General features: G+C 27.3%; 1 protein-coding gene and 1 long non-coding RNA gene across 2 annotated transcripts in view; both read left to right on the forward strand.

Annotated features, from left to right (window-relative positions):
• LOC124418856 overlaps nt 1–14,982 on the forward strand; it is a 141,036-nt gene that overhangs the window by 105,815 nt on the left and 20,239 nt on the right. The window lies entirely within an intron of this gene.
• Nucleotides 10,658–13,652, forward strand: LOC111683185 (pancreatic lipase-related protein 2). The gene is made up of 4 exons (XM_023445236.2): nt 10,658–11,399; nt 12,542–12,696; nt 12,752–13,228; nt 13,315–13,652. The coding sequence occupies exons 1-4, from the start codon at nt 11,197–11,199 to the stop codon at nt 13,584–13,586; spliced, it is 1,107 nt and encodes a 368-aa protein (XP_023301004.2). The 5' UTR covers nt 10,658–11,196; the 3' UTR covers nt 13,587–13,652.

Raw genomic sequence — 14,982 nt, forward strand, 5'->3', positions numbered from 1 at the left:
TAAAATATAAGAAAAAAACTTTGAAAATAGTTTGTAAAAACATTTAAAGATACTTATAGTAGCTATGATACGAGTACGTTCAAGTTGGTCCCCAAACACTACTGCTCTTAAATAGTTTTTCCATATTTTTTTGGTTCAACCTTTTTTGTATGGACTGGAATTTGTTTAAGTTTTTTAAGTTGTTTATATAGTAGTTTTGGAACATCAATTGGGCATAATGTTATGAAGACATCATTATTGAAATTTTCTTGCTAATAGCAAGGACCATCATATTTTTTTTATTTTTTACTATTAAATGTTATGATGGGCTATTTGTTCTAAAAAATAAATTGTGAAGGTAGTTTTTTAATATTTACAGAAAATGTATTAATTTTTTGTTTTATAAATAAAATTTATTAAAATTTTATACAGAAAGAAAATTTATTGAAAATTTTTTATAAAAAGAAATTTTATTGAAAATTTTGTATAAAAAGAAAATTTGCGGAAAATTTTCTATAAATACTAAAATTTATTTATCACTTTCTGTAAAAAGAAAATTTATTTATAATCTTCTATAAAAAGAAAATTTATTTATAATCTTCTACAAAAAGAAAATTTATTTAAGATTTTCCATAAAAAGAAAATGTACACAAAATTTTGAATAAAAAGAAATTTATCGAAAATTTTCTATAAAAAGGAATTTTATTGAAAATTCTCTATAAAAAGGAATATTATTGAAAATTTTTATACAAAAAGAAATTTATTGAATATTTTCTATCAAAATGAAATTTATTAAAAACTTTCTGAAAAAAGAAAATTTATTGTAAATTTTTTTTAAAGAAAATTTGTTGTAAATTTTCTATAAAAAGAAAATTTATTGTAAATTTTTTATAAAAATTAAAATTTATTATAAATTTTCTTTAAAAATGAAAATTTATTGTAAATTTTCTATAAAATTGAAAATTTATTGTAAATTTTCTATAAAATTGAAAATTTATTGTAAATTTTCTAAAAAAAGAAAATTTATTGTAAATTTTCTAAAAAAAGAAAATTTATTGTAAATTTTTTTTAAAAAAGAAAATCTTTTTGTAAATTTTCTACAAAAAGAAAATTTATTGTAAATTTTCTATAAAAAGAAAATTTATTGTAAATTTTTTATGAAAAGAAAATGTATTGTAAATTTTCTTTAAAAAAGAATTTTATTGAAATTTCCCAATAAAAAGAAATTTATTGAAAATTTTTCTATGAAATGAAATTTATTAAAAATTTTCTATAAAAAGAAAATTTATAGAAAACTTTTTATTAAAAGAACATTTATTTCAAATTATAAAAATAATTGAAAATTAAGTGAAGATTTTAAATTAACACAAAATTTAGTGAAAATATTCTATAAAAGAGGAGTTTATTACACACAGAAAAAGATTGATTGGAAATCGGCTACTATGATAAATATTTAGTCAAATTAATTAAAATGCTATTGCTGTTATTAAAAATCTGTAAAATTAACAAATTTTCTATATTCAGTACTAAAAAACCATAATTATAATCGAATGGTGGTTTTAACAATTTCCATATCAATAATTTGAATAAATTGAATATTAAATTTTTTTTGTAAATTCAGTAAATGAAGCCGATTTTAATTTAGAATTAAATCGTCAGAACATCAAATATTAGTCGTTGCAACCGAAAAATAGTAGATAGTAAAAAATTTTGAGCACTGCAACCAATTATCAATGGAAACATTATTTAAAATTGAATGATGATTAGAGGAACCAAATCCAATGTTCACAACCAATAAGTTGGTGATTTTAGTTGACGTTTATAAAAATATATAAAATAAAATGATTTTATATTTAAAAAAAGCCAAATTGAATTTGCGGATTAATAAAATCGGAAAGATCGGATAGAAAAGGTAATATGTTTTTTATCTTCTAATATATTTTGTGTTAGTTTAGTTTTCATAATTTTACAGCTGCGGAAATGTAGTACTCCTTTGGACATGTTGGACAGGATGAAGAGCAAAATTTCCGACACATAAACATCAAATTTTCATCATCAACCATCTACTTATATATCTATATAAGTTTTTAAGTTTATTCATTCATATTTTATTGTAAATATTTTAAATAAATTAAATATATTTTAAAATACAAAAAATCAACAAATTTGTTTTCAATAAATAATATTTCAGTTGCAAATACCAATAATTTCAAACCACATTACCGAATAAATAACAAAAATAGTTATGTACTCCATATATTCAGTTATAGTAACCGAATTTTTCAATAATTACAATCGAATTTTGGTATAGTTGTGAGAACCGATTGAATTCGATTGGAAACAAATTCGGTTATCACAACGAATCTGTTTTCACTGTGTAAAAATTCTATATGAAAAAAAATTTAATGAAAATTTTTTATGTAAAAGAAAGTTTAAATTTATAAAAAGAAAATTTCTATAAAAATATATTTATTCAAATTATGGTGTTCATATAAAATTTAATATCAATGATTGTTCTAATAATGAGTTCATCAATCCAATTCTATAAAGTTCTCTCACAATTGAATAGATTATGCTTTCTTAAATTATTCTAAATTCATTGTAGGACACTCGTTTCATTATGTAAAATATTTTAATGACATAAATAGATATTAACTCTTTCACGTATACAGGACACCAGGGTCTCAAGATTTTCTTTTAAATTTTTCTCGATTTATGCGTTATTCTGTGTTTACAGCTACAGTAAATGTTTATTTAAAAATAAAAATAGAATTTAGAATTTAATGTCATTACATGCCTTCTAAACATGTTTTTTTTATTTTTTTTTTAATTATCGATATACGTCAAAATAGGGCGGTTTAGTACTTGAAATGGTTAAGATAATTATTTCCTTTTTAACTGAATACTTTCCTTAAAACAATTGATTTAATTAATAACTTTAAAATTTAGTAACAAAATAATAAGTTACAAAATCTGGTTTTATAAAGTCAATTAAGTTTCAAAACTATTTGTATTTTCTGTAGTCAAGCCTTTAAAGTGCCGCAAAAGTGTTAATTGGCTGCCAAGCAAAGAGAGGGTAGTGCGATAATGTTTAAAATAAGCTTTATATGAAACACTTTGAATAAGGCTTGTTGTTTAGAAATAGGTATATTCCATTATTTTTAAACAATCAGATTTATAACAAAACCCTAAACTTCTCAAACATTTCAGAACGTAGAACTTTATTTAGTAAAATTTTCTTGTGCGTTACATATGATTAAAGTATCATTATGGTTTCAATAATGAAAACTTTTTGTGGTGGCGGTGGTTTTGATGTGAAATAATAAAATCATTTAATTTTAATAATGTATCTGAACATTTATTACCACATAAACTTGGTTACAAGTACATAAGTATTTTAAAATAAGGAGCAACTAACTAATTTACTTCATGTAGGCAAAATTAAATTTAATTGGTTGTACATTCCTTTTTTATCAATGTGAGTGGGAAAGACAAAAGTTTTAGTGGAAAAAAGGATTTTTTTGTTTTTCTTTTTTAGCTATTATATTTGTTAATAATACTCATACACATATGTTCTAATAATACAAATATTTGTATACATGCATATATGTATGTGTGTGAGTCTATACAAAAAGCTTATTGTAATATTTGTCTAACAATTGTATAAATTAAGACAAAATACTCTTGGTTTCAGAGACAGTGGCATGAGTAGTCGACATATGGGAGCTTGTAAATTTGTTGATACATATGTATGTGTGACAGTATTAGAGTGGTCCTGTTTTAAGCTCGAAATATTTTAAAATTTCATTAAAACGATATATTTCAATTTTCAGCAAAAAATCGTAAAAAAATCATATCTCGGTTCATATATGTATGATTTTCATTCTTTAACAAGAGTATTTAATGAGACGAAATTATTCAATAAAAAGTATGCAAAAATATTTTTAAAAAATAAATTTCAATTTTTTATAAATGCAAATTTTAAATTAATTAATATTTTAAGAAGAATTTTAACAAAGAGAAATTTATTGTAAAATTTTTTCAAAACACCACCCGCCATCCTATTATATTAATAAACTTGTGTTTTATTAAGAAATTTTATTTAATTGTTCATTTGTACATGTGTATGTTATTGTATATGTTAAGTACTTTTACATAAATTGTTGTTTTTGTTAATTAAATAAACTTATGCCTAAATATTGTTAAATAAGTTGGCGTGTGTGTATTTATATTCACATGAACATATGTAGACATGTGTATAAGATTGTGGCTTTTTTGTTATTATTAAAATTTTCATAATTTAATTATAAATGCCAAGGATTTGTATTATTTGGTAATTCGAAAGTGTTAGTAGAACTGGTAAATATTTTGTATGTAACAAAAAACATATAATTTTGAAATGAAATTGATGTAGACCGATTTATGTGACTTTAACAAAGTAATGTCTATTATGAGAATGTACAAATATAAAGTTGATTTTAATTATAGATCATCTCAGTTTATTCTTGTCATAGCTATTAACAGTTCAAGTTCAGTTTTAGTTCAGTTCTAGTTCAGTTCTAGTTCAGTTCTAGTTAAGTTCTAGTTCAGTTCTAGTTCAGTTCTAGTTCAGTTCTAGTTCAGTTCTAATTCAGTTCTAGTTCAGTTCTAGTTCAGTTCTAGTTCAGTTCTAGTTTAGTTCTAGTTCAGTTCTAGTTCAGTTCTAGTTCAGTTCTAGTTCAGTTCTAGTTCAGTTCTAGTTCAGTTCTAGTTCAGTTCTAGTTCAGTTCTAGTTCAGTTCTAGTTCAGTTCTAGTTCAGTTCTAGTTCAGTTCTAGTTCTAGTTCAGTTCTAGTTCAGTTCTAGTTTAGTTCTAGTTCAGTTCTAGTTCAGTTCTAGTTCAGTTCTAGTTCACAGTTCTAGTTCAGTTCTAGTTCAGTTCTAGTTCAGTTCTAGTTCAGTTTTAGTTCAGTTCTAGTTCAATAGTTCAGTTCTGGTTCAGTTCTAGTTCAATAGTTTAGTTCTAGTTCAGTTCTAGTTCAGTTCAGGAAATGATCCCACTTTTGCGTTAATGATCCTCCCAAGTGACTAAATAAATTAAATAGCAAATGGTAAACATTTTTTTCTTAAAACCCTGTATTACGTTTATTTATTTTTTTATAAAACCTTTTTTAATTAAAGGATTTTATTCCTACACCTATGACGTCAATTATCATTTTGTTAAAGTTTTTAAAAATATTGCATAAATATATTCTAAAACAAAAACGATAGAAGTCAAACAAAAACTACACACAAAAAATATTTTTGTTTAAAATCACGTAAAATATAAACAATACATGTAAACATTATTTTATAATTACCAACAACAAGCAATAATTTAAAACATACCGACATTCCCACACCCGTTCATATCTATACTAAATGTATGTTTGTAGTAGTAATTATGTAAAAGTATAATGTGGTTATAAAACATTTTGCTTACTAACGATGAACAGTAGTATTAATAAGAAGGACTTTATAGATTTTCCTCTTTTGCAGTGAGTAATAATTAACAACATCTTTCGCAGATATTTTTTGGATTAGACAATCTGACATGGACTTTCTTCAATTTTCTTTGATGTAGTATAAATTGTAGGATTTCTTTTAAACTTTGTACCACTGTGCCATGTAATAGTTGGTTAATACTAAATATGTTCGACTGTATGTGTAATTTTCAAATTACACTGTGCCATGTAATAGTTGGTTAATACTAAATATGTTCGACTGTATGTGTAATTTTCAAATTGTAAACCCTCATTGCTGTTATATGTGTGTATAAGTACATACTTACATATGTACGTGTTCATTTTATTATTAAAACCTTTGTAAATAGTTGTAAATAAGTATGTTGGCTGTGTCAAGTATTAAAGCGATCATTAAGTAAGCTAAAATCACAAAAGCTCTTAGAAACAGATAACAGCATAAATGACTCCCTACAATTTTTGGTGTTTATCCCCATCTATTCATTTCACCTATAATTGTACCGCTCGCAACAGTCTAAATGAATGTCCATGGATGATGTTAATAGACCCTATATATTACTTTGATATTGAATATCCCCAAGGTTACTTAGTGGAACTGAGGTATGGCTAACAAAATGTTATTCCTGCTAAATCTACTGGAATTCAAAACATTCGCACACATATTTACAAAAGTCACTATAATTTAAATACTTACATACATACATATATTTGTTTATCGCAATTTTTACAATAACAATTTTAAAAATCCTCTTTTCTCTAAAGTGTATATTTTGTTACTGAACTTTAGCATCATCACGTTTCATTCATTTTTATGCAAAACAATGTGGTGAAAAATAAACTTATTTTTCACTGTAATTTTTCACCAAGTTTCAAAGTTTGTGTGTATGTGAGTGTATTTGCATTTGGGCATTTATATTATATTTGTTATAGTAGTAGGTTTAAAACATGTTAATACATTTGTTTACCAACATTAATACTTGTTTATAATAATAAACATTAGTTTATGCTTAAATCACTAAAAATTACAAAAACACATACATTTATGCAAATATTTTGGTTATAAATACGTATGCTCCAGGTTGTATTTAACACGTTTTATAAAATGTGTGTTGAAGTTAATGAGAATTACGCTGAAAGCCAACGTATTTTTAAAAAGGACTGCAGCCAATTTATATAATTAATGTTTTTGTATTTAATTCAGTGTAGAATATTGTCTAGTCAAAGGTCTAGACTATAGTCTAGTCTATATCCTAGTCTATAGCCTAGTATGTAGTCTTGTTTATAATCTAGTCTATAGTGTAGTTTATAGTCTGGTCTATAATATAATATATAATCTAGTCTAAACTGTAGTCTATAATCTATAGTCTAGCCTAAAGTTTAGTCTGTAGTCTATAGTCTATAGTCTAGTCTATAGTCTAGTCTATAGTCTAGTTTATAGTCTAGTCTATAGCCTAGTTTATAGTCTAGTTTATAGTCTAGTCTATAGTCTAGTCTATAGTCTAGTCTATAGTCTAGTCTATAGTCTAGTCTATAGTCTAGTCTATAGTCTAGTCTATAGTCTAGTCTATAGTCCAGTCTATAGTCCAGTCTATAGTCTAGTCTATAGTCTAGTCTATAGTCTAGTCTATACTCTAGTCTATAGTCTAGTCTATAGTCTAGTCTATAGTCTAGTCTATAGTCTAGTCTATAGTCTAGTCTATAGTATAATCTATAGTATTTTCTAAAGTCCATGCAAAATATCATCACGACAAAAATTTTATTCGCCTTAAGTTTTTTACCTATTATTTATATTTTCAAAAAGTCTAGCATTTAAGTTTTAAAATAATTTTCGGTTTGTATAAAAAAAAAGAAATTGCTGTCTTCATCAACCACATCATCGTCATTATCATTTTGTTCTTGTCGATGCTGTTGTTTTTGCCATTGTCATCATCATCATTGTGAATGTTCAACTATTTTACCGCTCAATTGATTTTGCAATTTATATGTTCGTTCAAATTTACCCAACAAACAAAAAAAACTTAAACAAATACTTATTCTTATAAAGACAGATAAATACAGACCTTCAGACAAACTCACTTAAATATTTGTTGATATAGGAAAAAAACTACATTATCTATGGTTATGTTACGTTTAGTTGTATATAGAAGGAAATTAGAGTTGTGCAAAAAAATATTTTAAATTAAAAAGCCTTATCTCCAATAATAACTTTCAAAAATCATGTCAGAGGCGGAATAATGAACTATTCTAGGAAATAAAAAATGGAGGGCTAAATATCTTTGGTCTATTATTTTTAAAAGACATAATTCCGATTTTGAAAAATTTTTACTGTTTTTTTTTCTTTGTAAAATGTTGGGTCTCTTATTTCCTTTTTTAGTTTTTTTGGAGCAGTCTAATTACTGTTTTCGTAAATATATATTTTTTTGTTGACAATTGCCATTTTTTTGCTACTAGAATATTTTTACACATTTTCAATTCAATTTACTCCCTATAATCATCATCAATGTCAATTTCATGAAATTATTGGAAGCAGATACTTTAAGGTATGCAACGAATTTTAATTTGATCATTCCGTGAAGATATTGATCCAGCAAAAACATGGTAATATCTTGCAGTTGTAACCTCTTACCTATTAACATACTTATCAATGACTTGTACATTAATTTCTGATTACATAGAAGTACTTTAATAACCTCTTGTAACAAGTAAGTAAGTACCTGCCTCCAATGACATCACTATTATTAAAACAGTGACTTAAAATGATATTGTGTAATTATATTTTAGCATTTTAACCCATTACCCGGTAATGAAAGTTTGTGCTGTGTATGTCCTTCCATTTAAAACTTGTAGATTAACTCTATGCAATTTTAAAGATAAGACTATACAACAAATGTTTGATTCACAAACCAATGTATACATTTCTTATGGATTGAGCTCAGTTGGCTTCGTAATTTCCTCACTACACTTTAGATGGAAAAATACCTGATTTGTATCAATTTTTGGCGTTATTTTGAAGTCAAATTTTCAGACAACTTTAAAGATTTAATCAATTAAGATAATTTTCTTTATTACATGATGAGTAGAAAATGTTATATATCTTCGATATATTCTTCTGACAATTGATAACAATTATTAATAGATACAAGTCCTTGGCATATCTGCCAAGTAAAACTACAATAGTCATATTACCAACATAAAAAATAAGAGTTGCTGTTGATAGTATCTTTTGGAAATAGAATCGAAGGAGGCACATAATAAATATCATAGGTAAATAAGACTAGAAAAAGAGTTTATTGCCTTTAATACACAAGATGGAGGTATGTCCATATGTGAGTATGTAGTATGTATTGTTAGATGATGGGTGTAATTCATATTCTACTTATACGTCTATTTATGTATCATTTCAATTTTCTGAATGACTTACAATTTCATGCTCGTATCGTTTAACTTAATACATACATACTTACACTCATACATATCAATGAGTTGTTAAGAGTAAATATTATTATGAAGAATTTAAATAATGCTGATTAAGCTATTTAGCAAAAGAGATTTAGGTTAGCGTACTAAAAGGGTTATTGAGACATTATAGGTAGATAATAAAAATATATTATTTGTAAGTAAATTAAGACATATGCATGTTATTTAGAAATGTTTAAAATTGTTTCTCTATTGTTAAATATTGTTAATTTTCACAATCTTTTGCTCTACACTGTTGTTTGTTATAAAAATGCTTTAATCTTCAAAATCTTTTTCATTAGCTTTTACTCTAGTTTTAGTATTGATATTTTGATTTTAGATCCCCAACCTTCAGGCTATTTAAAATATTTAAAAAATATTTCTATGATTTCAAATTAATTGCAAAATTTTTCTTAAACAGAAAAATAAATACATTCAACATAAAAGCATCAGAAGAATATCTGAAAAATATAATTTAAACATAACCAAATAACAAAAATTCTATTGTTTGTTTAACTAACGGTTTATTTACACTATCTACAAAGTTACTAAAGTAATAAATTTATTTAGGTTTTTTTAAATACATTTTCATATAATATCTCGCTTTTGACCATCTTATACAAATGTTTAACTTCTTGGTCTTCTTTACATATGTTGCTTTGTTTATGCAAGTTGTTGGCAGCATGTTGAGAGGTATAAACAAACAACAACAATAGAAACACTACACTTCTCAGTTGTTAGATCACTTTCACTTGTTCAAACATCAACGATGGGATAAACATTGAAAACAGCAACAAATTCATTTGTCCGGTATTTAACAAAACCTTAGATATCCACAGCTAGAGAAGAGATACAAATTCAGCCTCATTAACAGAAATAATAAATAGTAAAATTAGTTTGAACAAGCATTAATATGTTTTGATAATACCCTACATTGATTAATTTTGTTAAAAGGTCGGCATGTGTCAATTATTATGTTTAGATTTGTTACAAAAGCAATTGAAAAGGCTAAATTAAAGGCAATTTGAAGACTAGACTAAAGACTGGACTTTTGACTAGACTTTTCTGACTAGACTTATAGACTGGATTATAGACTAGACTATAGACTAGACTATAGACTAGACTATAGACTAGACTATAGACTAGACTATAGACTAGACTATAGACTAGACTATAGACTAGACTATAGACTAGACTATAGACTAGACTATAGACTAGACTATAGACTAGACTATAGACTAGACTATAGACTAGACTATAGACTAGACTATAGACTAGACTATAGACTAGACTATAGACTATAGACTAGACTATAGACTAGACTTGAAACTAGAGTAAATGCTAGAATATAGACAGAAATATAGAAAAGGCTATACTCTATAGTATTTAGAGTCTATACGAAAACCTTTTGGAAGGAATTCAAACTTTAGTATGTGATATGGTGATTATATACATATAAATGATTGTATACAAATATATTAAACATTTTTATCGTGCATACATATATGTAGTGTTATCTTTATTCGACCAGCATCTAAAATTAAACTAAAACTATTTTCTAAAACTGTATTTCTTTTAAAGAACACACATTTTATATATTAGATGTTTAACCAGAGTTGATGTCAGTAGTTTAAAGTCGTTGGAAATGTTAAGATCTATCCCAAAAAATAATAATAATCATAAACACACACAAAGTACAAATAAACAAATAAATCAACACATTTTAAAAGATCTTCAATCCAAAGATACAAATTGATCAAATTTACAACAACAATAACAAGAGAAATAAAAAGCAATAAATAAAAGTGTTAAAATTGAAATTAAAGAAAGAAAATAATATAGTGACTACCGCTTGAAAAATGCTTAAAATTTTGATAAAGTTTAAATATTACAACAACTGCAACAACAACACGTATATAAAAGATAAAAACTACGATAAAGACGAAGGTGAAAAAGACAACTGTCAGCATCGCTATCAGCAGAAGCAGAATTTACATGCCACCGGGCATCAACGTTACACAGCAAGAAAGTAAATTTTTGGAAATTTAAAAGATTTCTCACACTCGCTTACTTGTGTGCAAGTGTGTGTATGTGGTTATTGTTGAGTTTTGCTTGAAGATCTCAATTTAAGACGTTCATTGGAATATTTGGTTGAAACCAAAGTCTAAAGCTTAAAGAGTATTAATTCGGTGTAAGATTCGGTTAAGATTAAACGTGTGTGTATGAGTTGGAGCTTTTAAAACAAACTCAAATACAAAAAAATGCATTTCCTGCATTCCCGTTTTATCAGCATTGTGGCTTTTATTTCAATAATTTTAATACTTCAACCGAAATTCAGCATAGCCTTCGGTCATAAATGGCATGCAATGAAGAGTACATTTCGCTATTTGCAAGAGACCATGTTAAGAACAAGTCTCAATCGTGCTCAACTTAATTACGGCATTATTTTTGAATGTCGTACAACGTAAGTGTTGGGGTGCGTGCGCCTGCGATAGATTTGCTTTCCGAAAAAAGGTCTTGAGTTTGAATGACGTTAAAAGAAGAGAAATACCAACAGTGTTGTTGTGTTAGAAAGTGCGTAAAGTTGTGTTTTTTTATGATTGGTTTTGTTTCTTTATGCAAATTACATTCATTAATACATTATTAAATATATGCTAATTTAAATTAATTTGTTTTTTAAATCATGCCTCCAGTTGACTGCAAAAATATTTAAAAAATGTGTGTGGAAGAAATGTGTTTAGTTAATAATAATTTAATTCAAGTTAAACATCAACGGCGAAAGAAGATTAAAGCGAAATAAAAGAAAGAATAAGAACAATGTTTTTGTGAAATTTTAATATAATTCCATAATAAATAACTCAGTACATCAATATAATAAACATTTCAAAATATTCTGAAATGACCAAACTTAATGCCAAACTTTTTAGTAAAAATATTTTTTTTTTAATATTTCAATAAAACTCGAAAATAATAGAATCTATAATCCACTAAAAATAATTTCAAATTTTTTTATTTTTTTCTCGTAATTTCAAAAAAATGGAAGATATTTTTAAAAATTATACTGAGGTCAACATTTTCAGTCGTAAGTAGGAAACTAAGGACCATTGAACAAAATATTTATATTTTACTCATGTTCAATATATAAATATGCATCAATTGAGATGTATTTATACATAATGTACATGTTTTTATCCTTCACTTTACTCCAAGTCTAAGTTCAAAAACAAATACATTTACTTCATGGGGTCTACTTGCGATATTTTTATGTTAATCTTCAAGTTAAAAGAGAGATTTATGTTCTTAAAAAACTGGTTTGTGACGAAGTCATTTTCTGAAGAAGATCGTAGAAGTTGTTTTCAACAGATAGACGAACAGACATGCAAGATCGTTCAGGATCTACGTCTAATGTTTTAATATGTTAAAAACATAATTCAACTAATTCAAACCCTGGACTAAAGTCCAATTCATTTATGAGGAATTAATTCATAGATAAGTTTCTATAGCATTACTCTATTTGTCTGTATATTATTTAAACAGAAAGCCTGTCAAACTCAAGATCTTTTTTAAAGAGGACAAAAATATATTACAACTTATTAATCTCTATAGCTCAAATGTAAGAATAGGAGAAGAAGCTCACTTCAGCTTGCAGTTAGGAGACCTTAAAGGTTTTCGTATGTTAGACAGCAATAAAAGATTAGCGCTATTTCTGCATGGCTGGAATGATGAGGGCAGTAAAGGCTGGGTGCAGGAAATGTTAAGAAGTAAGTTATAGAAAAGTAAATAAATGTTGAAATTTATATGTAATTTTATCACCAGCTTGGACCTATTTTGATCCGGAGTGCAGCGTATGTGTTGTCGATTGGGGCAATTTGTCACAGAATGATTATAAGACAGCTTCCATGTCCATATTCGATGTCGGCCTAACGGTGGCAGGTATTGTGGAAGCCTTAGAACAATTAAGCTCGAATAAGTTTAGCCGTAAGAATGTAACTATAGCTGGCTATAGTTTGGGAGCACATGCAGCTGGTTTTGCGGGTACTGCTCTTAATGGTGAAGTTGAACAAATTATAGGTTTAGATCCAGCAGGACCACTATTTACCATGCCCTCTGTGGTGTCACCAGAATATAGACTGGATCAAAGTGATGCACAATTTGTACAGATTCTACACACGTCGGCCGGTACGTTAGGTTCGGGTGTGAAAGCAGGTCATGCTGATTTCTATCCCAATGGCGGCAAGGCACCACAGAGTAACTGTCGTCTCTTTATGAATCTACAGGATGTACAAAATACCAGTAAGTTTGTGTGTTAACATGTTTGCTTAATTGTAAAAGTTATAATTGAATATTTTATGTTTTTTTTTTGGTTATTTGTCCTCTAGATCCCATAGCCTGCAGCCATTCGACGGCAGCTGTGTTTTTTAAACAGTCCATGGATCCCACTTATGCCTTTATGGGCTACCACTGTGATAGTTATAAGAATTATGCCCGTGGTCTTTGCTGGAACAATCGCCGTGGTCGTTTTGGCATTCATTCACAACGTGCTAGTTATGGTAATTTTTACTTTGATACGGAGCCCAATAAACCTTATGTAAAGCAGACAACCAGACGACGTTGGAGACCTCCACAACGTTGGAACAGTCGTTATGGCTAATGATATAGCATAGTAGTAGTTGTTGTAGTTACTGTTTTAATGTACAAATATATTTTCTTTTCGACATGTCTCTATTTTTTTCTGTATGATTTTTCAAAGTAATAAATGCCTTATGGATATTAAAGGATCAGAAGTATTACGTGTTGTTGTTGATGTTGTTTGAAATATATGCGTGTAGGTGTACACGTTTTTGAACAGCAAAACAACCATGCAAAGTAATCCCCAACATTGTAATAGTATTTTAATTTGAAAATTTCATTTAAAATTCACTTTGGCTGGTTGCTTGGTTGCCTGCCTGGTTTTTCAAATAAACGCATAATTCCATTCGTCTGGTATTGTTGCATGCATGAGCATGCATTTATGCGTAAAATGTAAAAATGAACACGGTATAGTTGCGTGTATGTGTATTTGCGCTTTACTCTACCCACACTAACAATTTCTGTTAATCCAGCAAACATTTTCAAATTTAAACTATTAAAATGTCGTGCATGCCGTTGCCTAAATTTATATTTCTAAAACTTAAAAAATGTAAATCGATGAAAATTGTCGATCATGATGAGGCAATAATAAAAATTTGGCACTTTTTTCCTTCTATTCTTTATAAGTACGTTTTTCATAAAAAATTGATATAGATATACAATTAATAAGGATTTAGTTGGATACTATTGCGATTAACAATTTTGCAACGATCACAACCCTATAATATGTTCGCTGGGTGACATGTAAATATGCGTGTGTTTAATGTGATGAAAAGCCACATTTACATCTATTTTCTAGGGTTCTATAAATAGACTTTCGAATACTCGAACAATCGACTTTTTTCGAAAAAAGTCGAAGTCGACTATTTTGTTCCAAAAAGTCGATAACACGACTATCGTCGAAAAGTCGACTTTGTAAATAAAAGTCGAAAAAGTCGAAAAAAGTTGAAAAAAATCGGAAAAAGTCGAAAAAAATCGGAAAAAGTCGAAAAAAGTCGAAGTCGACTATTTTGTTCCAAAAAGTCGATAACACGACTATCGTCGAAAAGTCGACTTTGTAAATAAAAGTCGAAAAGTAGGAAAAAGTCGAAAAGTAGGAAATAGTCGAAAAGTAGGAAAAAGTCGAAAGTAGTCGGAAAAAGTCGAAAAGTCGGAAAAAGTAGAAAAGTCGAAAATAGTCGAAAAGTCGAAAAAAGTCGGAAAGTCGAGAAGTCGACTATTTATAAGATATTAAAAGTCGAAAAATCGACTTTTAATTAAATGACTTTTCATAAAATGCAAAAAGTCAAAAAGTCGACTTTTCGTTTTAACTGTAGAACCCTACTATTTTCTTTTTTTTTTTTTTGAAACGATCACTGTCCTTTAATATGTTTGCTGGGTGGCCTTACATACATTTAAATATTGGCGAATTTAAGCTC

The sequence above is a fragment of the Lucilia cuprina genome, chromosome 3, assembly GCF_022045245.1.
Source record: "Lucilia cuprina isolate Lc7/37 chromosome 3, ASM2204524v1, whole genome shotgun sequence".
NCBI classification, from domain to species: domain Eukaryota; kingdom Metazoa; phylum Arthropoda; class Insecta; order Diptera; family Calliphoridae; genus Lucilia; species Lucilia cuprina.